Source organism: Grampus griseus, assembly GCF_964374135.1.
Source record: "Grampus griseus genome assembly, chromosome: 6".
Lineage (NCBI taxonomy): Eukaryota > Metazoa > Chordata > Mammalia > Artiodactyla > Delphinidae > Grampus > Grampus griseus.
Genome location: NC_139000.1, coordinates 104022042 through 104049502, shown reverse-complemented (window position 1 = coordinate 104049502; position 27461 = coordinate 104022042). Strand labels below are relative to the sequence as shown.

At 36.0% G+C, this 27461-nt stretch overlaps 1 protein-coding gene across 1 annotated transcript; it reads left to right on the top strand.

Moving 5' to 3' along the window:
* PBK (PDZ binding kinase) lies at positions 1–27461 on the top strand (the record flags this gene model as incomplete). The annotated part of the gene is made up of 8 exons (XM_082656679.1): positions 1–136; positions 3356–3433; positions 8147–8240; positions 12661–12803; positions 13490–13659; positions 16006–16135; positions 26439–26615; positions 27262–27461. Exons 2-8 carry the CDS (start codon positions 3376–3378, stop codon positions 27459–27461), a joined length of 972 nt encoding a protein of 323 aa, XP_082512805.1. The 5' UTR covers positions 1–136; positions 3356–3375.

Genomic DNA, 27461 nt, shown 5'->3' with positions numbered 1-27461 from the left:
ATCGCAACGACAGTTGCCGAGGGCTTGTGTTGGCAGGTGGGAAGTTCAGGCGGTCGCGGCGTGTTGTCGGGGGCCAATCGGGACCAATTTTCAAGACAGCTTTGGCTTGGACGTCTCGTCCCACCGCGCGGCTCCGGTAAGGGGAGCTTTTGCGGGTCCTTTCCGCGCGTGGGCCTGGCGGGGGGTTGACCCACCCCGAGCCTAGGCCTCTGCGTTTGCTTTCCTGACAGCTGGGGGGCCTGGAAAGCAGGTGGAAGACGTTGGGAATTTGGCGTTGAACGGGGAATTATCTTAGGAATCATTTTAGCGACCCGAGTGCGCATCTGCATCATGGGGTTAGGTGGGGATTTCAAGAAAGAAATTGCCCTTTTCTCGAATCAGAGCTTAACAGTTGTACTTAGTATGGAAGCTCCGTACGAGAAGGCGGTGGTTAGACAGATATGGGAAGCCCTGCTCTAGCAAGCTGTCATTGTTTTACAAAGGGATACCGTGAGCCCCGGAGCGGGTGGAAGAAGGATTTTAACAGCCTGCGTCTGTAAGCTCCTGGGTCCGGGGATAAACAGTGGGCGTCTTTACCTCCGGGAATCCTACTGAGGGTGTCAGGTGTAAAGGACCTTAGAAATAATGTGATCAGAACTTTCCCGTTCTTTTTCATTCTACTTTTTTCGTCTGTTTTGTTTCTCTTTTCTCAGTTATCTTTACTTTTTCTCCCGTTCTTTATTTTCCCCCCTCCTTTTTCTGCTGCCTAGCTACACTTTAGCTTTGCCAGTAGTATCCAGTATTTGTTTGGTCCTAGGGTCCAAAAGTTACTGACCTCTGATCCAGTAGACCTGTTGATTAGCTTGTTATCCACTTTTTAGTATTGCTTCTCAAACAGTACTTGACTTTTTAAAAATACCCTAGGTATTCGACAAACTATGAAATTCTGCCAACAGTCATATTACTCCTATTTCTAACGTATCATCATCTAAAATGTTTACAATTTTATGCTTCCTAAGAACTTTTTGAAATAGATTAGTACGGTAATTTAGCAGTTTATATATATATAATGTGTACATACAATATATACAGAATCTGAAACAGAGTTAGGGCCAGTGGCCGGAAGCCACTTATCAGTAGAGTAAGGCCTAAACTGTGTAGTAGTGAAAAAAGTTGCCTCAGACATCTGTGGAATGTATAGGATATATTTAGGTGCAAGTAGGTTGGGACTGAGTCCTAGAGTGTCCTAGAATGTAATGAAATGTTAAAAGCCTTCTGTTTAAACTTAGGTTTTTAAAAATTTTTTTAATTATTTATTTTATTTTTGGCTGCGTTGGGTCTTCATTCCTGCGTGCAGGCTGTCTCTGGTTGCAGCGAGCGGGGGCTACTCTTTGTTACGGTGCGCGGGCTTCTCATTGCGGTGGCTTCTCGTTGCGGAGCACGGGCTCTAGGCGCACAGGTTTCAGTAGTTGTGGCTCGCGGGCTCTAGAGCGCAGGCTCAGTCGTTGTGGCTCACGAGCTTAGTTGCCCTGCGGCATGTGGGATCTCCCCAGACCGGGGCTCGAACCTGTGTCCCCTGCATTGGCAGGCGGATTCTTAACCACTGCACCACCAGGGAAGTCCAACTTAGGTGTTTTTAATTGAAGGGAGGTTTTATTTTTAACACTCGTGCTGCTTCTAACTATTATTATCGACTCGGGTCCTTGAACTCTTTTATCAATAGAAATTGATAAGAGGCCAGATAAGGAATTCCGACAAGGCTTTATTGGGACTCATGCTGTAGCATGAGGGAGCAAAAACAAGTAACAGGTGCCCCTGCTCGCTCCCTGAGGAGGGTGGGCTGGTTCCTTAAATAGGGTGAGCTTGGGGGCGGATGGGTGGGTGGGGCCAGAGGCGTGGCTTAGGTGGTCTGCCCACCCCCCTTGGCGGTGCTGTGTGCAGGGATCATGCACAGTACCCTGCTTTTGCTCTTGGCACCTTAGAAGTGGCAGTTGGTTGGTGGCCTTTTGGTATCATATTGGTCATAATTGCCCCAGGTGCAAGTGCAAGCACTCCGGTAAAAGATCCGAGGTCCCAGTCTATCTCAATATCAAATCTGCCTTATGCTGAGCGGGGCAAGGCAGTGAGACATAGAAGGCAGTAAGATTTCCAGGACACCATTCTTGCCGGGCTTATTTGCATCCTGCTTTTCTGGCCCCTTCTCAGGCTACTTTGTTTGTTTTTCATTTCTCAAGTTGAGATTCCTCAGAGCTCTCGGTTTTCTATCTATACGTACTTCCTAGGTGATTTTATCCAGTCTCTTGGCTTTAATACCATATACATGCTGATATCCCACAAATACACATCTTCAGCTTGGAACAGTTTGCTTTATAGTAAATCTAATATGGAATGTAGCTTTTTTTAAAAAGAAAAATGAATTTAAATTTTTTAATAAAAAGGATTTTTTAAAGAAATATGTTACAGAAGAAATAAAAAGCTTGGATTAACTTGCTTGTGTATGCAGTATGTACACTTTATTTTCAAAAACAATTTAAAAATAATTATTAAGATACAATTCACATATCATAAAATTCACTATTTGAAAGTGTACAATTCAGTGGTTTTTGGAATAGAATTGAATATATTAAACCACTACCTAATTTTAGAACATTTTCGTCACCCCAAAAAAGAAAGCACACATCCACTAGCAGTCACTCCACATTCTCTCTTCCCCTCAGCCCATAGCAACTACTAATTTATCTTCTGTCTATGGAGTTGCCTTTTCTGGACATTTTGTATAAAAGCAATCATATATGTGGCCTCTTGTATCTGGCTTCTTTCACTTAGCATAATGTTTTCAAGTTTCTTTCATGTTGTAGTTTATATTAGTACTGCATTCCTTTTTATGACTGAATAATATTCCATATTAGACTATGTGCTCTGTTGAATAATATTCTGTTGTGTGTATTGTATGCCACATTTTGTTTATCCATTCATCATCTGATAGCTATTTCTGTTTCCTCTTTCTGGCTATTGTGAGTAATGCTACTTACATAGCCAATCTCTTAAAAGGATATAAAAGACCTGTTAATAACTACCCCCAGGAAGTGTGGGAGGGTACTAGGTGATTTTTTTTTTTAACCATGTGCATATATTATTTTTTAACTAAAACAAAAAACTCACTATCAGTAATAGCATGACCTTGGGTATGTAATTGTACTTCTCTGGGTTTCAGTTTTCTAATTGTAAATAAAATCAGACTAAATATTTGTCATGGTCTTTTTCAGTTCTCAAATTTTATGTAAATGAGTGATAGTATTACAGGAATTTTTTCTTCATGAATGAAAGATGTATTCTTTATAACTAAAGTGTAACTTTCTCTTTATTTTCATCATAGGACCTTGAGTGATTATTACAATGGAAGAAACCAATAATTTCAAGACACCAAGCAGATTATCTGAAAAAAAGAAATCTGGTAAGATATAAACCTTTCTTCTTTGTTATTGCTATCAGAAATATCTTTGTATTATTATAGTTTGATCCTTTAATTATTATCTATCACACATGAACAATTTTAGCATAAGTCATCTTTATAATGTTGATCTTAAGAAATAAGACTTCTTTTATAGGCCAGAGTTTGGTCATCTATGAGTTAATTTTATTGACATTCTAACAGATTTGTAGGTTCTCCCTGGTGAAGAACCAACTTAACTTGGACCATTAAGGAACTGCTTTACCTTTCCACCTCTCACACACAGAAAGGTATTTTCCAAGGCAATTCAATGGACAAAGGGTAATCTTTTCAATAAATAAAACCAATTGGATGTCCATATGCAAATCAACCCTTAGCTCACATAATATGCAAAAATGGCCAAAATTATAAAATTTCTAGAAGATAACATAGGAGAAAATGTTTTGTGCTCTTAGTATATAGATTTTTGTATATTGACTTTGTGTCCTGCAACCATACTAAACTCACTTATTCTGTTAGCTTTTTTGTAGATTGCTTAGGATATTGTACATAGTTGGTAATGTAGATGAATGAAGACAGTTTTACTTTTTTTTCCCTGTCTGTGTTACTTTATTTCTCTTTTCTTCCCTTACGGCACTGGCTCCAGTATATATTTGAATAAAGAGGTATGAGAAGACATACTTGCCTTGTTCCTAATGAAGTATTTATGTTAGATGTAGGTTTTTCCAAGATGCCCTTAGTCAGGTTGAGGAATTTTCCTTTTATTCCTGGTTATTATCATGAATGGGTATTGAACTTTGTCAAGTGCTTTTTCAGTATCTGTTAAGATAAAGTTTTCCTTTTTAAACTGTTCATGTGGTAAATTATGTTAATTTTTAAATCTCAAACCAACCTTTCATTCCTGGGGTAAAGCCAATACATTGGCCATAATGTATTGCTTGATTCAATTTGCTAATATTTTCTATGTTCATGAGAGATATTGACTTTATGGAGTGTCTGCCTAGTTTTGGTATCAGGGTATTTTGTATTCATAAAGTAAGATGGGAAGTGTTTCCTTCTTTTTCTTGAAGAGTATTTGTAGAAATGACAGTATTTCTTAACTGGTAGAATTTACCAGGAAAACCATGTGGGCCTGGAGTTTTCTTAGTTTAAAATATTAGAAAAATTTTAACTGTGACTTCACAGTTAATAGATGTAGGGCTATACAGGTTATCTATTTCTTCCTATGTAAGCTCTGTTAGTGTTTTTTCAAGGAGTTTGTCTGTTCTAAGTTGTCAAAGTTACTGGCATAAAGTTATTTGTGATATACTCTTATTACCCTTCTAATGTTGGTAGGATTTGTAGTGCTATCGCTTTTTTCATTTCTGGTACTGGTATTTTGTATTTTCTTTCTTTCTTTCTTGATCAGTCTGACTAGAGGTTTATCTATCTTGGTGGATGTTTCATGCACTTGAAAAGATATTTTCTGCTGTTGTTGGGTGCAGTGTTCCATAAGTGTCAGCTAGGTCAAGCCGGTTGACTTGTTTATGTTGTTTTGTTCAAATCTTCTGTATCCTTACTGATTTTTCTGTTTACTTATTCTGTTACTGAGAGAGGAGTGTCTCCAGGTACAATTGTGGATGTGTCTTTTTTCAATCCTATCAGTTGTTGCTTTACGTATTTTGAAACTTGTTATTAGGTACCATATACATTTAGGATGGTTATTGTTGTACCCTGTTCATAGTCCACTTTATGTGGTATCAATAGAGCCACCCAGTTTTATTTTGTTTAGTGTTTTGATGGTATATGTTTTCCAACCTTTTACTTTTAACATATTTATATCTTTATATTTAAAGTGAATTTATTATAGACAGCATGTAGTTATGTGTTGTTTTTATCCATTCTGACAACTTCTGTCTTTAATTGGAAGTTTAGGCACTAGCGACATGTGGCAATTTAAATTTAGGTTCAAATGAAATAAAATTAAATTACAAATTTAGTCCCTCAGTTTTGCTAGCCACATTTCAAGTGCTCAGTAACCACATGTGACTAGTGGCTCCCTTCCCGGACAACACAGATATAGAACATTTTCATCAAGACAGAAAGTTCTATTGGACAACACTGTTCAGACCATTTACATTTAATGTAATTCTGTATGGTTGGATTTAAACCTACTATTTTGCTCTTGTCCCATAGCTCACTGATGATTTCTTTATTTTTTTCCTAATCTTTTTCTCAGTGCTTCATTTTTGGTAGTTTCTGTTGCTTCATCTTAAAATTTAGTTACTTTTTCTTCTGCTTCTCTAAGGTGGTGTTCTTATTCATTGTATTTTTCATTCCTTGAAGTTCCGTTTGGATCTTTTTTTTACATGTTTTTCTTTCCTTGTTATGCTCACATTTTCCTTTACATTATTGAGCACATTTTGGAGATTATATCTTAAGGTTCTTATCTGCTAATTCTACATGACTGCCATTTTGTGGTATGTTTCCGTTGGTTTATTTTTCTCCTGAGATGGGCCATGGTTTCTTGCTTCTTTCATGCCTGGTAATATTTTATGGCTGCTGGACATTTAATATTGTTGAGTGCTGGATTTTGTTATTCCTTTGAAGGGTATGTGGTTTTGCTATGGTCCAGTTAGGTCACCTGCACATTAGCTTGTTTCTTTTGAGGCTTGCTTGTAAGCTTTGTTCTAAACTTTTTCCATGGGCTAAAATGTGGCTGTACCACTAAGAGTGACTCTTTAGAGGACTTCACTCAATACTGTGAGAGTTACCATGCTCTGGCTGATGGTAATTGAACTATTCCTAGACCTGTATAATCTCTGGTAATTGTTTAACCTATTGCTTGCGTTTGGTGCTTTCCTCAGCTTTGGGGGGTTCTGTCCATTCTATGTGCAGGTAAGTACTTAGCCAAACGCTCAAAGAGAGACCTCTTTTCAGATCTCTGGAGCTTTTTCTCCCACTTTTTGGCTCCCTCTTTAGTTCTCTATTCCACAAATTCTAGCTACTTAAATCTTGTTGACCTCTAATCTCCATCTCCTCAATTTGACAAGGCCTCCGCTGTGATTCTTTGCACTGCAGCCTGGAAACTACCTTTAAGCAGTAAGTTAGGTCAATGATAGGACTCACCTCATTTGTTTCTCTTCTCTCAGAGTTTACAGTCCTGCTCTGCCAGTTGTCAAGTATCTGAAAACCATTATATCTTGTCAAACTTTCTAGTTGTTCATGGCAAGATAGCAATTCTGGGAGCAGTTAATTGTTCATTAGCAAAAGTAGGACTCCTCTATCTCATCTTTTTTAACGACTGTATAATACTCTGTAATATAGATATACTATAATTATGACTCTAATGATGAATACTTAGGCTTTTTTGTCTTTTTGCAACCACAAACGCACATACCGATATTCACATGTATATGCATGCATATATGATAGTAAATAGTTTAGGCTCTGTGGGCCACATAGGAACCCTATTGTTATATTCTTCTTTTTTTTATGATTTTTGCCTGAATCAGTCATTACTATGATGGCTGAAAAATGATATTAAAAAGTTTATTTTGTTGTCCTCAAAATCTGCTGAACTCTGGATCCAGGCTAAGTCAGTAGGGCTGCGTGGTGCCTTACATCTGTTGTTGCTTCCTGAAGTCCTGTTTACCGTCTCTGAAAGGCTCAGCTTCTGGAGAAGCTGGAGGTGTGTTTAGAAGGATATGTTCCCAGGAAGAGAGAGAGATTTGGAGTCCAGACTGATGACAATCAAGTACACTGAATCTGTCTCTATGTTTCCCCTGTTCTGGCTCCAGAGAAATAAGACAGTCACTAGTGAGATTGGTGCCATTCTGTGTAGTTACTTTCTATACTTCGAATTTTCTCAACTCAGAGATCTTGTCCCTGGTTTTGTCTTTGTTCTAAGGCCTCCTCAATTTCTCGTTTTTTCTGGACATGGAATCTAGATCTTCGATTTTGAAACCAGAATTGAACTCTTGACTCTAGAACCCTGGTTTCTTTAGCAAGTTGCTCTCTGGAATCAATCCCATGATAACGGTGGTCCATAAATGCCTTGATGAGGGTGTGTAATTGAGAGGAGTGTAGCTGATATGACACTGTCTGTCTTTTCTACTTTGAATCTTCTTTCAGGGTGATCTTGGCTTGATTCTAAGTCCTACTCAGGTTCTGATCTTTTCTGGAATCAGTTCCTAGCTCTTCGATTCTGAAACCAAATCTGTATTCTAGACTCTTCAGTGTTACTAAAGGCGAGTCTTCGTTTGGTAGCATAACCTGGGTAAGTTTTTTGGTTGAAAGCATTGATGAGGCTTTTCAGTTGATCTTCTGTAAATTTGGTGCAGCTGTGTCTACACTTCGTTGCCATGGTGCTGTTTGGAGAGTTGTCTTGGGCCATGTTGGAAGAGAGTCGTGAAGTCTAAGGATTTGACCAAGAGACCTTCTTTATCTATTTTTTAACAAGGCTTTCAAAATGTAAAAATCGATTCTTAGCTTGTGGGCCATACAAAAACAGGCCATTTACTGACCCCTGCTTTAGTGTTACTGTCAGATCGAGCTCTAAAAGTAGACTTGGTCAAAGGGTATCCATTTAAAATTAGGATAGATAGTGTCAAATTGCTTTCCAAGACTTTGCCAGTTAATACTCTTTAAGAATAATATATTGAGAATGGTAGGATGCATCTGTAGACGTCTTTTCAAATACGAATTTTATCTTTTATTTCTCTTTCTGACGTTTAGCATTGTGTTTAACTCCATGCATAAATATTCCTGCCTCTCCGTTTATGCAGAAGCTTGGCTTTGGTACTGGGGTCAATGTCTACCTCATGAAAAGGTGAGTATAAGATTTCAGATGAGTGTTTTTACATGGAACCATAGTTCCACTGTACTTGGAGACAAAAAGGAATATGAAAATTCAAATATTTAGATTTGGGGTATGTTCATAACTTTGCCGGAGCTCTGCCTGGTATACTTTTCTCCTAGCTTCCTCCTGATGGATTATTAAAGGAGAAGTAATTTACCTTGTAATTTTTCCTTGGCTTGTTTAAGAAGGGAAGAGGACAGAGGAGAGGGGTTCCTGTGTGTTACCAGTGTTGGGGGATATCAGTGATTATTAATCCCTTCTGTCTGGAGAGTTGCCTTCTCAAGATATTCTCTTCTAAAGAAGCAAAAGTTTTTTTATTTCTTATGTCATCATTGTTAAGTAAGAAGGACAAATATGTGATTTTAAAGTAGGAAAATCGTATTAAAAGAAAAATGAAATAGAATAGGGGCTAATAGCTAATAATATTACACATGACAACAAACACATTTTATTAAAAGTTGTTTGTTTTTTCATTACTCTGTACCTATTTTCATGTTTATTAAGTGGCAAACAATTAAGCCATTTTGTATTGCTTAATGTGTTCTCGGAATCAGCCTGACTAGTCCAACCCAGCAGGTCATTAGCTTCTCTAGGTTTATATTGTTTCCAAATAGAAATACTGTAATAAAAAGCTAATGAATTGAGAATAGCATAGCAGTTATATATAAGTGGGTATTCTTGAAGTATTTTTGCAATTTAAACACCTCCTTTGTGTGTTTGTATGCTATAAGTTTTGTGAACTTTCATTTTTTAATGTCTAAAACGCTTGTCTAAGTTATTTTGAAAGAAAAAATTTCTCACAGGTTCATGGCTAGTCTCATTTTTCTCCCTTTTAAAAAATATTTTTAAAAAGTGAAGTGTGTTGTTAACAAAGTTATACTGTATGTGACTTAATTAGGAAGCTTCAGGTGACTGATTGAAAACAGCAGTTCCTGCCTGAGCCTCCCAGTCTTCAGGGTGGCGCTGTTAGCTTGGGATGTTCCTTTACCGGTAGCCTAGAGATTTCCTTTGCTTCTCTGGTGAACTGGATCCTCTGTTTTTCTGTATCTCATGTCTTAGTATTTCTTGGTTTACATCTCATTTTGGTTGAGGACACTTGGTAGCGCCCCATGAAAAGATGCACAGAAGATACGTTTTTGAGAATTTGCATTTCTAAAAACGTTCTCATTTTACCCTCATACTTGAATGGCCTTTTTTGTTTTTCTGGGTTATAATTCTCATTCAGAAGTACTTTTCCTCCAGAATTTTGAGGACATTGTTCAGGTGTTGCTGTTGAGAATTCTGAAGCCCTTCTGACTACTGATTCTTTTTATGTATCTGTTCTATGTTATCTGTTCCTCCCACTGTAATTTCACAATGACATGCATGGATGTGGGCCTCTTGGAAACTGAAAATTCCTGTTCTTAAATTTTTGAGAAATTATTTTTTAAAATTACTTTGCTGATCATTTTACCCTTTTTTTTAAGTTAATTAATTAATTAATTGATTAATGGCTGCGTTGGGTCTTCATTGCTGCGTGCAGGCTTTCTCTAGTTGCGGCGAGCGGGGGCCTCTTATTGCGGTGGCTTCTCGTTGTGGAGCATGGGCTCTAGGCACGCGGGCTTCAGTAGTTGTGGCACGTGGGCTCAGTATGTGGTGCGCAGGCTCTAGAGCGCAGGCTCAGTAGTTGTGGCTCACAGGCTCTAAAGCGCAGGCTCAGTAGTTGTGGCCATGGGCTCAGTTGCTCCACAGCATGTGGGATCTTCCCAGACCAGGGCTTGAACCCGCATCTCCTGCACCGGCAGGCAGATTCTTAACCACTGCGCCACTAGAGAAGTCCCATCACCCCTGTTTTTCTGTTCTCTGTCTTGGAACTCCTATTATGGATGTTGGATTTACTCGACTGATCTCTAATCTACCTTTATTTTATTTATTTTTTTGGTCTGTTTTTCTATTTTCTTTCTCTTTTTGTTCTGTTTTCTGGGAGATTTCCCCAACTTCATCTTCTGATACTTCCATTGAGTTTTTCACTTTTGTCTGTCTTGTTTTTAATTAATTAGCTGAAAGTTTTCCTGTTTAAGATGGCATCCTTAGTCTTGTGGGGATGCTAGACATGTTGTATATCTTGATCTGGATGTTGATAACACAGGTATATACACGGGTGAAAACTCACTGAGCATTTAGGGTGCATTCGGTCGTGAAATACTCTGTTCCTGTATGGTTCACAGGTTCTCAACTACGTCAGTCAACCTTAGGCTAAAGACCCTCTGCTTTTTCCCTTTTCAAAGCCAGTCTTCCATCTTCAGAAGCTGGGGGATAGAGGATGGGCAGCTGCCTGCTGATACAGAATCGAGGATCGTATCTAGGGATGCACCTGCTTTTAAAACAACTTTCAAGAAGTTCATTGGGCCTGTTAAAGTCAGTTACTTTCAACTGCTTTTCAAGCTTCCAAGACTTTGTTGCTGTTGTCTCCTCTTCATTATTTCCATCCTTGTCATTCGGTGTATGTCTTAAAGTATTCATTTGTCTTTATTTTAGAGGTGCCTGAGAGGGATCAAAATTATATGTGTATGTTCAGGCTATCATTTCAATTCAGAAGTCTACATTTTTTACTGTCAAATTTGCATTGCTAGATAAAACCTAACATAGCTGTGATGTATTATTATTTTTTAGTAAATGGATAGATTCATTTTACTATTTGTTTAGAATATTTGCATCTCTGATATAAGTAAAATTAGCTTGTGATTTTTCCTTTTCCTTTCCTTTTTCCTTGTGATTTTCCTTGTCCCTGTTTGATTTTTTTTATTAAGGTTATCTTAGACTCATAGTCCTTTTTCATTCTATTCCCTGGAACAGTTTGTATGGGATTGAATAATGTGTTCCTTTAAAACTTAGTAAACTCACCTATAAAATTATCTAGGTTTTGTGTTTCTTGAGGGAAAATTTTAAACTCTTGATTACATTTTTTCTTTTATCAGTTTTCTTAGATTTTTTAAACAAATCTGTCCATTTTGTCTTTTAAATATATTGGCCTTAAAAGTTTTAGTATTTATTCACATATATTTTTTAATCTCTGCTGAATATGTCCCCATTTTTGTTTGCAATATTATTTGTGTCTCCTTTTGTTTTTTTCTTTGTGCAGTCTCAACAGAAATTTGCCTGTTTTATTAGTATTTTAGTGAACCAACTTTTAACTTGGCAAAGTTTTATTCAGATTTTGTAAATACATTCTTGTCATTCTGTAGGTTAGGATGTGTTATGGAAAAGGTGAAGATGGACTTGCTCACTGAATTCTAAATAATCGAGAGCTATGGGGTACCCCTTGAAACTTGAAAAATATATTTTTCATATTAAAATGAGATGGAAGAGGTATCCCCAAATGCTATTGTTATCTAAAACTGGAGGTTTAAGAATAATTTAGATAGACTTATGCATGATATATATGAATTAAGAAATCTAGTGATCCTTTGAATACATGTTTTTTGATTTTAAACAGAGGTCCTGCAATCATAGAGCTGTGCTCATGAGGTAGTACAGAACTAAATGGGCTCTTGGTTCAATCTGTTGTTTTACCTTCTTATGGTTGAACTTTTAATCTTTAACTTTTGAGGCTCTTTGACTAGCTTTTGTGCCCATATGCTGCATACATTTTGTCCTTTGTAATTTGCCATACTCATAAACACCTACCTTACCAGGTGAACAAACCTTTCCCTGACTTCATTTTACCTGTTTGTTTATTTAGGCCTCGAAACATTTATACCTTAAATATTCTTCAAACAGCTGAATCTTCCTAGAAAATAGAAATTTACATTTTTTCTTATTTTTATGTTTATTATTATCTCCCTAAACACATGTATATGGTGAGAGGTATATAAGATGAATTGCTAAGTCTGTTAGAGGCACAATATTTGTTGGTGAAGAACAGTCTGTTATTCTTTGCATGGTTATATATGAGCCAAATGTATATCTTCTTTAGATTGTTTCTTAGATATTAGTTTTTATTACTTTAACATTCTGTAACTCATATTTGGTACATATAGTTAAATGCTTTTTGAGTAGTTGGTAGTTTGACATGCTTGAATGAAAAAATTAGAAAATACTATAGTAATTTTGAAGTTTAAAATTTATAACATATCATCTTTTTCCTTTTAGTTTTCTCTTTTTAACCCTTCCCTTCCAGTAATAGATATCAGACTTCTCTTGTAATCAATAGATTTATCAGATATAAGTACCCAATTAAAGAGGATGTATAACAGAAGTGTTGATAGTCTAAAATATTTTAACTATTTTTTTTAAAAAAACAACAAATTATTATTAAGTCCTTTTCAAAATTTGGAAGTTCTTATTAGTCATTTGAAATGTATTATGGTTATTAATCTTTCTGTACATTTTTGATTAATTATTTTTTAAGATCTCCAAGAGGTTTGTCTCATTCTCCTTGGGCTGTGAAAAAGATTAATCCTAGATGTAATGATGATTATCAGAGTATGTATCAAAAGAGACTAACTGATGAAGCTAAGATTTTGAAAAGCCTTAATCATCCAAACATTATAGGTAAGTTTAGATTTATTTGGTAACAGTATCTGGTATAGTATTCTGTTTATCCAGAAATGGTTTATATAATATCTTAACTGGTTTCACTAATAAAAATGAAGAGGGTAGTGATGGAGTTTGGCAAGAATCAAATTAATGTGAACATTCTAAAATAAAAATTAGTGGGAATTCCCTGGTGGTCCAGTGGTTAGGACCCTGTGCTTCCACTGCAGGGGGCACCGGTTCAATCCCTGGTCGGGGAACTAAAATCCTGCAAGCCGTGCGGCTTGGCCAAAAAAAAAAAAAAAAAAAAAAATAGTATATGTTTTTAGATGCTTAAGTAGATATTTAAAACTTCATGGGAGTACATATAGTCATTTATGGTGCTGGTACTATGGAGAATTCAGGAATGTAATGTAATCATTTACATAATTTCCTTATTTTAATTTTTAATGTAAGTAGGGCTGGTGAAACCATTATATTTAGGAAGGCATTGAGTATTAAAAAATGTCTCAATTTGTGATACTATTGGCAAACACTGAAGGCATTTTAAATTAGATCTACTGAATGAGTTTTGTAAATAATAGCTATTTCATTTTATATTTGACAGTGTTAATCCAGATCTGTATTCGGTCACATTACTGTAAAAAACTTAAATACCGTTGTTCTTCCCTATTCCAGTAACAAAATGTCGTGTTTTCTTTAAGGTTACCGTGCCTTCACTAAAGCTAGCGATGGTAGTCTATGTCTTGCTATGGAATACGGAGGTGAAAAGTCTCTGAATGACTTAATAGAAGAACGAAATAGAGATAGCCGAGATCCTTTTCCAGCAGCCATAATTTTAAAAGTTGCTTTGAATATGGCAAGAGGGTTAAAGGTAACTATGCTATTATATATATATATATTTTTAAGATTTATTTATTATCTATTTATTTTTGGCTGCGTCAGGTCTTAGTTGTGGCACACGAGATCTTTGTTGAGGCATGCGGGATCTTTCATTGCAGCGGGTGGCCTTCTCTCTAGTTGTGGCATGTGGGTTTTCTCTTCTCTAGTTGTGGCCTGTGGGCTCCAGGGCACGTGGGCTCTGTAGGTTGTGGCATGCGGGCTTTCTAGTTGAGGCGTGAGCTCAGTAGTTGTGGCGTGCTGACCTAGTTGCCCCGCAGCATGTGAGATCTTAGTTCCCTGACCAGGGATTGAACCTGCATCCCCTGCATTGTAAGGTGGATTCTTCACCACTGGATGACCAGGGGAATCCCATGCTATTATATTTCAAATTACTTTTGTGGGACCTGAAGAAACTAAATATTTTATTTATTTATTAGTTAAAATGTGGTGTTTAATTTCTGCTGTACATCAAAGTGACTCAGTTATACTTATATATTCCTTTTCATTATGGTTTATCATAGGATATTGAATATAGTTCCCTGTGCTATACCGTAGAACCTTGTTATTTATCCATCCTATATATAATAGTTTGCATCTGCTAATCCCAAACTCCCAATCCTTCCCTCCCCTACCCAGCCTCCCCCTTGGCAACCACAAGTCTGCTGTCTATATTTGTGAGTCTGTGTCTACTTTGTAAATAAGTTCATTTGTGTAATATTTTAGATTCCACATATAAGTGATAATCATATGGTATTTGTCTTTCTCTTTCTGACTTACCTAGTATGATAATCTCTAGGTCGATCCATGTTGCTACAAATGGCATTATTTCATTCTTTTTAATGGCTGAGTAATATTCCTGTGTGTGTGTGTTTGTGTGTGTGTGTGTGTGTATACACATCTTCTTTATCCATTCATCTGTCGATGAACAGATACTAATATACCTAATTACAAGGTGGAATTTTTTTCCCAAAGAGGGAGTTGCTTTAAGTTAAAGTTTTTATAGAATCTCTCACACTGAAGAGTGCACTGTTTATTTATTTTGATCAGCAAAGTATTGTTAGAGGCCTTCACACCTTCACATAGCCTTAAATAACCCGTCAGGAAGTTTTGCTTATAGAGATTGCGTATTAGATTTAGTTAAATGGACTAATATATTTTAAACAAATTTAGTCATCATTCCTGGGGGTGTACTCTAACCCTCTGTTGCTATAAACAAGCCTTTCAAAGATTTTTTTGTGGGATACTAAGTTTTGGACATGGTGAATATACATCTATAGGTCAAGTGAAAAAAGTGCTCTCAATGTCATGCAAACAAATTATTGTGCCTTTGAGTAGACATACTGTAAGAAATAAGTAAGAGATAAAAAGAATTCTGTATCCTAAATAACTTAAGTAATTATGGCTCCAGAAAATTGTTGGATGACTCAGAAAACAGATTATGTAACGATACTGATGTCAGAGTTGCATGTTAAGAATTCAAATAAAGTTGTTTCATGAAATGTGAAACTGGAAAAAGGCAATATTTCTAAATATATATTTTAATATGTGTATAGAAAAACTGATTTTAAATAGGTAGGTTGAACTAAATTAATAATTTGAATTATTTAATAAATAATTATTTTAAATGTGTATAATGGAATTAATAAATTACATTATAAATATATTTGAGCATATTCAATTTATGGTCAGCAACATTTAAATTAAGCACAGTAAGTGTTCCAAGTTAAATACCAAGAATTGTTTCTGCATCAGTTTCAGGCCCAGCTCACAGTAGATGCCCAAATGCTGATGAATGAAAAAATAACAGTTTTGCAGGACGTTTTTGATTATGGATGAATATCATCACTTGTCAATTCTAAGAAAGAGTTAATGTGTAAAACAAAATATAGTCTTAGATTACGTTACTCCTTCATCTTCTGCTTGTGAATTATTTGTAGCATTATCTCAACAATTTGTTTGAGGAAACCCTGTGTCATTGTGAAGATTACAAAATTATTTCTAAAAATTACTAGCCTCAAGTAAATTGTAGTATATTTTGAAATCTGCAGTAGCATCTTTGATGTAAAAGTATGTGAGGTGGGTTTGAAAATTAAAAGTTAGCTTATCTATAAATAGACATCAGTTTCCAAAGAATCTTTTAGATTTCTGGTCAGTATAGCAGACCAAGACAGCTTGGGATGGTCCCTTCTCTAGCTTCGAATAATTTGAAATGATGGACAGGTATAAGCCTGTAGGTTAGGATGGGCATTCAAGTTGTTATTTTTGTTTGAGAGTTATCATATTTTTTTAATTAGTTTGTATTTTTTGCTCAGATGTGTTAAATTTTCCACTATTTTAGTATTTGCACCAAGACAAGAAACTGCTTCATGGAGATATAAAGTCTTCAAATGTTGTTATTAAAGGTGATTTTGAAACAATTAAAATCTGTGATGTAGGAGTCTCTCTACCATTGGATGAAAATATGACCGGTAAGTAGAATTCTAATTTTTTTTAAGTAAATTTATTTATTTATTTTTATTTTTGGCTGTGTTGGGTCTTTGTTGCTGCATGTGGGCTTTCTCTAGTTGCGGCGAGCAGGGGCTACTTTTCGTTGTGGTGTGCAGGCTTCTCATTGCGATGGCTTCTCTTGTTGCGGAGCACAGGCTCTAGGTGCGGGGGCTTCAGTAGTTGTGGTGCAGGGGCTCTGTTGCTCTGCGGCATGTGGGATCTTCCCGGAGCAGGGTTCGAACCCATGTCCCCTGCGTTGGCAGGCGGATTCCTAACCACTGTGCCACCAGGGAAGTACCAAGAATTCTGATTTTTAAAATTGCTTTTATACAGTATTTAAATTTCTAATTTTTACATATTTAAAAAGGTAATAAGTTCACATTCTTCAAAAATCAAAAACTATGAATAAAAAGTGTACAATAAAAAAAAATCCCTTCTTTTATGTCTCTCTTCTACTCAGCCTCTAGCCCCCTTTCTTGCCACACACACAATATAAATTATTGGTTTCTCATTAGTATATATTTTAATTGAATATGTGGGGAGCTATTTCTAACCTGGATTGGGATTTTTAAGTGGTAAAAGATCTGGGAATAGAAAACAAAATTTTTATAAGGTTTTGTAAAGGAATTCATTTAGCATCAGCATAGTGACAAGATTTGGGAAACTACTAGAAGAAACTGGAGTGGGAGTAGGAAAGAAAAGTGCTAATTAAGGCCTGTCTTCTGCTTTTTGCCCCTTGGCTCACCGCACCTCATTCTTCTCTCTTTATTGTGAATACTGACCATTCTCTTCTCAGGGAATTTAAGATATGTTCTTTCTTTTTTTTTTTTAATACCTTCTTTGAATATTGTTTTCCATTATGGTTTATCATAGGATATTGAATATAGTTCCCTGTGCTATACAGGAGGACCTTGTTGTTTATCCATCCTCTATATAAAAGCTTACATCTGCCAACCCCAACCTCCCACTCCATCCCTCCCCCAGGCCCCTCCCCCTTGGCAACCACTAGTCTGTTCTCTATGTCCATGATTCTGTTTCATAGATAGGTTCATTTGTCTCATTTTAGATTCCACATATAAGTGATATCATATGATATTTGTCTTTCTCTTTCTGACTTACTTCACTTAGTATGATAATCTCTAGTTGCATCCATGTTGCTGCAAATGACATTATTTCATTCTTTTTCATGACTGAGTAGTATTCCATTGTATATATGTACCACATCTTCCTTATCCATTCATCTGTTGATGGACATTTAGGTTGTTTCCATGTCTTGGCTATTGTGAATAGTGCTGCTGTGAACATAGGGGTGCATGTATCTTTTTGAATTATAGTTTTGTCTGGATATATGCCCAGAAGTGGGATTACTGGATCCTAATGGTAATTCTATTTTTAGTTTTCTGAGGAACCACCATACTGTTTTCCACAGTGGCTGCACCAACTTACATTCCCACCAACAGTGTAGGAGGGTTCCATTTTCTCCACACCCTTTCCAGCATTTATTTGTACACTTTTTAATGATGGCCGTTCTGACCAGCGTGAGGTGGTACCTCATTGCAGTTTTGATTTGCATTTCTCTAATAATTACTGATGTTGAGCATATTTTCATGTATCTATTGGCCATCTGTATTTCTTCTTTGGAGTAATGTCTATTTAGGTCTTCTGCCCATTTTTCTATTGAGTTGTTTGTTTTATTGTTGTTGAGTTGTATGAGCTGTTTGTATATTTTGGAAACTAATCCCTTGTCATTCACATTGTTTGCAAATATTTTCTCCCATTCTGTAGGTTGTCTTTTTGTTTTGTTTATGGTTTCCTTTGCTGTACAAAAGCTTGTAAGTTTGATTAGGGCCCATTTATTTATTATTATTATTTTATTATTATTTTTTGCGGTACGCAGGCCTCTCACTGTTGTGGCCTCTCCCGTTGTGGAGCACAGGCTCCGGACGTGCAGGCTCAGCGGCCATGGCTCACGGGCCCAGCCGCTCCGCGGCATGTGGGATCTTCCTGGACCGGGGCACGGACCCGTGTCCCCTGCATCGGCAGGCGGACTCTCAACCACTGCGCCACCAGGGAAGCCCCGGTCCCAATTTATTTTTGTTTTTATTTCTGTTGCCTTGGGAGACTGACCTAAGAAAACATTGGTGCGATTTATGTCATAGAATGTCTTGCCTATGATCTCTTCTAGGAGTTTTATGGTGTCTTGTCTTATGTTTAAGTCTTTAAGTCATTTTGAGTTTATATTTGTGAATGGTGAGTGGGTGTGACAGGGTGCAGCTGTACAGCTTCCCCAATACCACTTGCTGAAGAGACTGTAGGGAATCTAAGATATGTTCTTGTTGAGAAACAAAAACAAAAAAGCAAAAGCCTTAAAGAGAAAGCCTCTGCTTTCAACATATTATTTAATAAATAATATTTAAATTTACCTCTTTATATAAATATAAGGTAGAGGGAAGGCTAATGATACTGTTTTGAACTTATGTACATCTTAATTTCTAGTTAAAGTCTACAAGTTGAATTGAAGGGAAAAGCCAAGATAAATAGATTGACTTTATAATGATGTCTGTAATCATTAATAAAGATAGAACTGGCATGAACCCTTAGGCTAAATAACTGGTACAAGGTTGAAACTTCAGCAAATAAAAGGAGAAATTGTCAAAAAGAATAAAAGTAAGATTTTTTAGCATAATTTTCTCAATCCTTAATAGATCTAATAGACAAAACTAAGATGTAAAATATCTGAGTAAATAATAAGTTTAATCTCTATGCATTAGAATATTTATCAAAATTGACCATATACTAGTTAAGTTACAAAAGAAAATCTCAGATTACAAAAAGTAGAAATAGACTAAAGGTTAACATTCATTATCCTCAGTCCAATAAATATAGAAATTGGTAGTACGGTTGGAAACAAAAATTCAGGAATTTAATATAATTGTATATGGTTCTTGGCCAAAAGAAGTGAAATTCCAGTTACACGCTATTTAGAAAATAATGAGAATGTAAGAACAAATCAAAACCTATTTGATATGGTCAAAAGTACTCAAAGGAAAACATTTTCATTATTTAACCTTTATGAAATTGAGTATTCAACTGAAATCAGGAAAAAAATGAAGCCCTAAAAGAAAGGAGAAATTAATGAATGAGAAAATCTATAAATTCTATAGTATCCCAATATGATCTATGTTATTGTAGAACATTTCAAAGAGAATGTAAAATTTATCCTTGAGGATACATGTTCAAACACAGCCAGGAAAATTCTGTGGAAAGTGTTAGTAGGAATTTTCCTGACCAGATGTTAAGTATTATAAAGCTATAGTAATTAAAGCCGTGATACTCATGCCAAACTAGGCAGAAAATTTTAACATAAGAGTCAAGAGATAGTTCCCAAATATATAAAATTTGTTATATGATAAAGGTGACATTTTTGTATTAGTGAGAAAGAGGTAGTTGAGTCAGTAAATGATGGTGTCTGGTCATTTTAGAGAAAGTTGTTTTCTATCCTCACACTCTAATCCCTGTAGATCAAAGATTTTAAAAAAAAAGTAGCAGAAAAAATTGTTGGTAAATATTTCCTTAATGTTGGGCTTAAGAAGGACACCAGAGGTAGAAACCATTTTTTTAAAAAAAGTCATGACTACTGAAAATTCTTTGAAAAATTTCTGTATGTTAGCATGAGCAACAGTATAGATTAATATACTCTCATACACTACGTAGAAGTTGCAATTGGTGTATCATTCATGTTAAGATAAGTTTTGCTACGGTAACATAGACCCTCAAAAACCTCAGTGCCTTAAACCAAGGCTTATTATTCAAACTACATGTCCATTAGGGCTGTGTTCCATGTCATTCGCACGTTAGGACCTAAGCTGCTAGGACATCCACTATATGGAATACTGCCATCGTTGTGTGGAAGGTAAAAAAAAACTCTAGAGCTGCACTGTCCACTACAGTAGCCACTAGCTATGTATGGCTGTTTAAATTAATTAATATTTAAAATTTTTAAAAATTCATTTTCTCAGCCACTTTAGGCACGTTTCAGGTACTCAGTAGCTTATATGTGTGGTTAGTGGCTACCATATTGGACAATGCAGATACAGAACATTTTTATCATCACAGAAAGTTCTGTTGGACAGTGCCACCCTAGAAAGTCTTGCACTAACAATTAAATGCTCCAGCTTAGAAATGACACAAGTCACTTCTTTCACAAGTCACTGACTGGAACTAGTCAAATGGCTTCACCCAGCCATGACAGGCCAGAAAGTGTGGTCCTTCTGTGTGTCGAGAAGGTGGTCCTTCTGTGCGTGTAGAAAGTGGAGAGCATGAACTGCTTGACGTACAGCACTAGTAACTACCACAGTGGTGTAGCCTTTTCAGAGGGCAGTTGGAAATACGTATTTCTCTGAAAAACAAAACCCTTAAAAATGTTTATGCCCTTCGATCCTGTAATTTCATTTCCAAGAACACATTCCAAAGAAATAATTGGGCAGTGCAGGTATTTTTTTTTACAATAACCTGGTATATTAATTTCTGGAAAAGTCAAAAGCTAGAACTAGGCTTATAGAAGAAATAGAGTTGGAACAGAAGAATCAAAACCCATGCAACCTTGAAAACAAAGCAATACCCAAAACAGTAACAATCCTAGTAAAAATACTAACACCTTAGATCTTCACTAGCACCCAGTATCATTCAGTGTTGTGTAGCCACGAACCCTGGGTTTGTGCTTCCTTGAAGGTAAACATGAGGGTGTTTATTTTCAATAGATACTTTTCATTAAAATTAAAAATTTGATCTGGCTTTTTCTATAAAGATTTATCATATCACTTACATGTGGAATCTAAACAATAAACTAGTGAATATCGCAAAAAAAGAAACAGACTTACAGATATAGAGAACAAACTAGTGGTTACCAGTGGGGAGAAGGAAGGGAGGAGAGGCAAGATAAGGGTAGGGAATTAAGAGGTACAGACTACTATGTATGAAATAAATAAGCTACAAGAATATGTTGTACACACAGGAAGTATAGCCAATATTTTATAGTAACTATAAATGGAATATAACCTTTAAATATTGTGAATCACTATGTTGTGTACCTGAAATTTATATAATATCGCACATCAACTATACCTCAATAAAAAATTATAATGATAACAAAAAAGTATTTATAAGCTTGGGGGAAATGTCTTGGCAGCTCTTTTACCTGCACTCTCAGCTTCACCAGATAGTTTATAGTGTTATAGTCAGCACAGCAGTTCTTAAAGCAGTGCTCTGAGCGAAGGCGTTTCTGCGGGCTAAGGCTTTTTCTTTGTGAGGAAGTTTACTCCTAATCACTTAAAAGATAACATTAACATACTGGGGAAAACAAATCACATAATTCATCTTTTTTACTAGTTGTGTATGAGCTAATTTGTGTTAGAAAAATACACATTGTACCAGAACAGATTTTGCAAGAATGTAAGAGAATGTCCATCAGAAAGGAAGGGATGGCGTTATTTATTGTACCACCACACAATAGAATACCATATATCCATTAAAATTATATAGGTTTACATTCGTTGGCATGGAAATATATCTAAATATGTTAAGTGAGATGAACAGATGATAAAATAGCACCTAAAGTATGTATTTACGTACACATTAAGAGAAGTTTAAAAAATACTAAATTTTTTAAAGTTTTGTGTTTTAATAGGTAACATAGTCACATATTTCACAACTATAATATACACAGGGTATTTTGTAAAAAGCCCAAATCTTAACAGTGGTAAATTCCAGGTTGATTATTTATTTAGCAAATATTTTTAATACTAAGTACAGTCAGGCGTTGTGCTAGGAACTATAAATGTAGAGGAAAAAAGGATAGACACAGTCCTTACCCTTTTGGGGCTCATAATCTAGATGGAAAGCAGTCCTTGAATAACTAATACTAAAGTATAATGACCATTATGATGTAAGGAATTTTGTAAACATGACAGTGCTACAGCTCAGCCTAGATGTTGAGAAAGGCCTCCCTAAATAATTAATGTTTAAGCTGAGAGTTGAAGGATGAGTAGAACCTTCAGTTTCATCAGTTTTCAATTTGTGTCCGTGAGAACTGAAAAAAGTAATGTCCCCTTAAACTCTTTGAAAGTAATAAAGGGCAATAAAATATTTAAGTTGTTTTTGTGTTGACAAGAAGAAATGACTGAACCATTGACTTATGATCTCATCAGACTTTTGTCAGAAAAATTTATCTTCACAGAGAAGTAAACTTAATTAGTAACATATGTGGGAGAGCCACTTCTATTATGTTTAAAGTCTAAGCACAGACTTGGAGAAATGTATTAAGTGGACATATAGGAAGTACACTTGTGGTTGGCTGGAGTCTCCAATTGGAACTGATATATTAGACCCAGACTTCTAGAAAGCTACTCTTTAGCATGGTGGATCCCTGTAGGAATTTGACCTATTTAGAATGGGGTATGAATCCTTCCTTATTGCCACAGTGTCACTGCCCATGCGGACCATGTCTGTAGACTCTTTACCCTGTCATGCATTCCATTAGGGCCTCTTAGATGTGAGGTGATATGGGGGAAAACTTCAAGCAGCTTATACAGGACATGACTGCCTTACAAACTTTATCTCCTAAAGCTGGGTTAAGTGAAAAGGCTGTCACAGACACATATTTTGTTCTGGCCACCCAATGCTGGGTACTGTTCTAGTCTGGCATCATTGTTCTCACTTCATCTTCAGATAGAGCCCACTTACTTCTTAGGCAGATTTCCTCAAAATGCTGAATGAATGAATGAGTGCTTGTTGACTGGAATCTTCAATTTCCTGACTTCTGTATCTTCATTTCTTCCTTCTTGGTCTGCCCCTTTAGTTATCTAAATGTTAGTTTCCTTCTTTCTCCCCTTTCTTTGTAAATTTCTTGAGACCCTCAAGGCAGACTTTCCTTTAGCTCTGAAGATAAGCTTCTTCCATTAAACAGGCTTCCTGTGTTGTTTTTCTACTTCCTGTCTGAAAGTGAATTATATTAATTCAGTTTGTTTTCACTCTAACCTTATTTGTGAGGAAATGGAGATTATAGCAATCAAGTACTGAAAAACTCCATTTTTAGTACAATATACTCTGAAGTGAATGTTCTGTTTGTAAGTGTTTGAGTTTATCCTAGTCATAGCAGAAGTAAAGATTTTTAAATATAAAAAGGAACATGTATAAAATTATGGAAGAAATTATAGAGTATCTTTGTTGACTACAGTGGAATTAAGTTAGAAACCAGTAACAATAAGATGTCTAGGAAAACCCCAAGTATTTGGAAATTCAAATAACCTATGTGTCAAAGAAAATGACAAGGGAAATTAGAAAATATTTTGAATTGAATAAAAAGGAAAGCAGTACATATCAAAACGTGTGAGGTATAGCTAAAGCAGGGCTGAGAGGGAACTTTGTAGCTGTGTACGTGATTATAGTAGAAGAAAGAAGGGATCTGAATGAATAATTTATGTTCCATCTTAAGCCAGAAAAAGAAGAGCAAAACAGGTCCACAGTAAGTCAAAGGAAAGAAATAATATATGAGCAGAAATCAATGAAATAAAAAATAAACACGAGAAAATATTAATAAGGCCAAAAGCTGGTTCTCTGAAAGATAATAAAATTGACAGATCCTTAGCTGGATTGCTCAAGAAAAAACACAAATCTCCAACATCAGAAATGAAAGAAAGGTTATCACTACAGATCCTGCACACATTTAAAGATTAATAGGCCATTACAGACAACTTTATGCCAACAAATTTGACAACTTAAATGAAGAGAACAATTTCCTTGAGAAATACAATTTACCAAAATTGGTATAGGAAGTAATAGGAAGTCCAAGTAGCCCTATATCTATTAAACATTCCCCCAGAGAAAGCCCAACACCCAGATGTTTTCACTGCTGATTTCTATCAAACATTCAAGGAAGAAATGACACCGATTTTACATAAATTATTCAGAAAATAGAGGAGTAGGGACCACTGACCAATTTGTTCTGAGGCCAGCATAACTCTGATATCAAAACCTGACAAATACTCATGAAAAAAGAAAATCACCAACTCACAAACATAGGTGCAAAAATCCTTGACAAAATATTAGCAAATTGAATCTAACAGTATATAAAAAGGATAGTACATCTGACCAACAAGAGTTTATCCCAGGAAAGGAAAGTTATTTTAATATTCAGAAGTTTATGCTAGCCACCATATTAACAAACTTGAAAACTGTTTTGAGATTTGTAAACATCTCGATTGAAGCAGAAAAAGCATTTAACAAAATCCAACTTCTGTTCATGATAAAAATTGCTAACTAGACATAGAAGGGAACTTAGCCTCAGAAAGGGTATCTAACAGAAAAACCTACGGGCAGCATTGTACTTACAGAACAAGGCTTATGTGCCTGCTTTCACCAGTGTTAAACACTGTCATATAGTCCTACCATTAAAATAAGGCAAGAAAAAAGTAAAAGGCATCAAGTACCAAAAGTAAAAGGCATCAAGATTGAGGAAGAAATGAAATTGTTCATATTTTACAGTGATATGATTGTTTAGGTAGAAAAACTCAAGTAATCTACAGAATAACTACTACAACCAATAAATGAAGTTAGCTATTATATTTCTATATATTCAAAATAAATAATGAAAAAAAGAAGAATTTAAGATTTCTATTTACAAGTATAGCTGTCCTCCAGTATCCACAGGTTTGCTTTCCAGTTTCAGTTACCTGCAGTCTGAAAATATTAAATAGAAAATTCCAGAAATAAATAATTCATAAGTTTTAAATTGCTCGCTGTTCTGAGTAACATGATGAAATCCTGCCATCCCACCTGGGAAGTGGATCATCCCTTTGTCCAGCATATCCTGCCCGTTAGTCACTCTGTAGCCATCTCGGTTATCAGATGACTGTTGCCAGTATGGCAGTACTCGAGTTCAAGTGAACCTTGTTTTACTTAATAATGGCCCCAAAGTGAGAGAGTAGTGATGCTGGCAATTCAGATATGCCAAAGAGAAGCCATAAAGTGCTTCTTTTAAGTGAAAAGGTGAAAGTTCTCGACTTAATAAAGAAAGAAAAAAAAATCATATGCCGAGGTTGCTGAGATCTACAGTAAGGATGAATCTTCTGTCCATGAAATTGTGAAGAAGGAAAAAGAAATTTATACTTCTTTTGCTGTTACGCCTCAAACTGCAAAAGTTATGGCCATAGTGTGTGATAAGTGCATAGTTAAGAAGAAAAAGGCATCAAATTTGTACAATAAGATAATTTTGAGACAGAAGGAGAGACCACATTCACATAACTTTTATGACAATTTATTGTTATAATTGTTCTATTTTATTATGTTGTTGTTAATCTCTTACAGTGCCTAATTTATGAATTAAACTTTATCATAGGTGTGTATGTATAGGAAAAAAAATAGTATATATATGGTTCAGTACTATCCATAGTTTTCAGGCATCCACTGGGGATCTTGGAATGTATCCCCCAGGTATAAGGGGAGACTGCTATACCAAAAAGATAAAATATTCAAGAATAAATTTTGCAAAAAAGTCCAAGACCTCTTTATTGAACACCATAAAGCTTCACTGAAAGAATTAAACAAGATGTTAAGTAAATGGAGACGTCATGATTGTGGATTGACAGACACAATACTGTTTAGATGTTAATTCTTCCCAAACTCATCTAGAGATTCAGTCCAATCCCAATCAAAATTCTAGTTGGCCTTGTCATTGAAATTGACAAGCTGACTCTAACATTTAAATGGAAATGTGAGTGGACCTATGTCCTTCCTGGGCAGAGAAGCTTTAAGAGCCACTATGTGATTCCACTCTCCCTTTTCCCTGATTTAGCAATCATAGAAGCAAAGAAGTGGTAATTCTCTCAGCTGAAAGACAGCATAGTTTGAAAAATGAAGAAACTGAGGCACAGAGCTTGTGATCTGTGAGCTTGTGATCTGTGCTTGCACATGTCTTTGAACCCAGGCAAGGCAATCTGGCTCCAGAGTCTGTACCTCCAGACATCCACAATCTATGTTCCTACCCCTCTCTAAGAGAATTGCTGTTTCTCTACACCCTTGCCAACTGACTAGCTTTATGAATATTTAACAATCTGATAGGGGAAGACTCTTTACAAGGTTAAGTGTATTTTTCATGTTTACTGGCTATATTTATTAACCTTTAAAAACCTGTTAAATTTGCTCATTGTTCTTTGGGTTGTTTGCCTTTCTTAGTGGTGTCTGGTGCTAGCCCTTATGACCATCTTGCCTGTATTTTACTTCTTTCAGTGACTGACCCTGAGGCCTGTTACATTGGCACTGAGCCTTGGAAACCTAAGGAAGCTCTGGAGGAGAATGGTATTATTACTGACAAGGCAGACATATTCGCCTTTGGCCTTACTCTGTGGGAAATGATGACTTTATCTATTCCACACATTAGTCTTCCAGATGATGATGATGATGAAGGTATAACTGCATATTTTTAATATAAATCCCAATCTCTTCAGTTTGAACTAAAGAACAGCTTATAAAATTATATTTTCTCTATTAAGTTAAAATTTAAAAGAGCAATTAGTTTGATTTAGTGGCACAAGATGTGGGTTATATTGATACTGATGATTAATTTGGTACCATCCTTGTTTAATCTCATACAAATGAGATGTAGAGTAAATGAGAATAAGGAGGTAAATTGAGAAAATCCAGAGGAGCAAAAAGTTACCTTAAAAACTCCAATTGCCTGAGAAAATGATTGGAAAGCTGCGGCAGTAAGAGGGTTGGGGTCAGTAGCCTTTAAATCCCTGACAGGGACTTCCCTGGATGTCCAGTGGTTAAGACTCTGTGCTTCCACTGCAGGGGGCACAGGTTAGATTCCTGGTCGGGGAACTAAGATCCCACGTGCCACGTGTGCGGCCAAAAAAAAAAAAAAAAAAAAAAAATTCCCTGACAGTAGCTAATCTACACCATGGCAGGACAATTGAAGAGACTGCCTGTGTAAAATGAAAAGCATATTGGATGATGAATTCTTATTTCAGGAGAGTGAATTTGAGCAGTTGCTAAGCTTTTCCATGATTTAAAGTGATTTTGTTTCAATCTCCAACTCCTTCATGAGCAGATAAAACTTTTGATGAAAGTGACTTTGATGATGAAGCATACTATGCAGCTTTGGGAACTAGGCCACCTGTTAATATGGAAGAACTGGATGAATCGTACCAGAAAGCAATTGAGCTCTTCTCTGTGTGCACTAATGAAGACCCTAAAGATCGTCCTTCTGCTGCGCACGTAGTTGACGCTTTGGAAATGGATGTCCTGTGA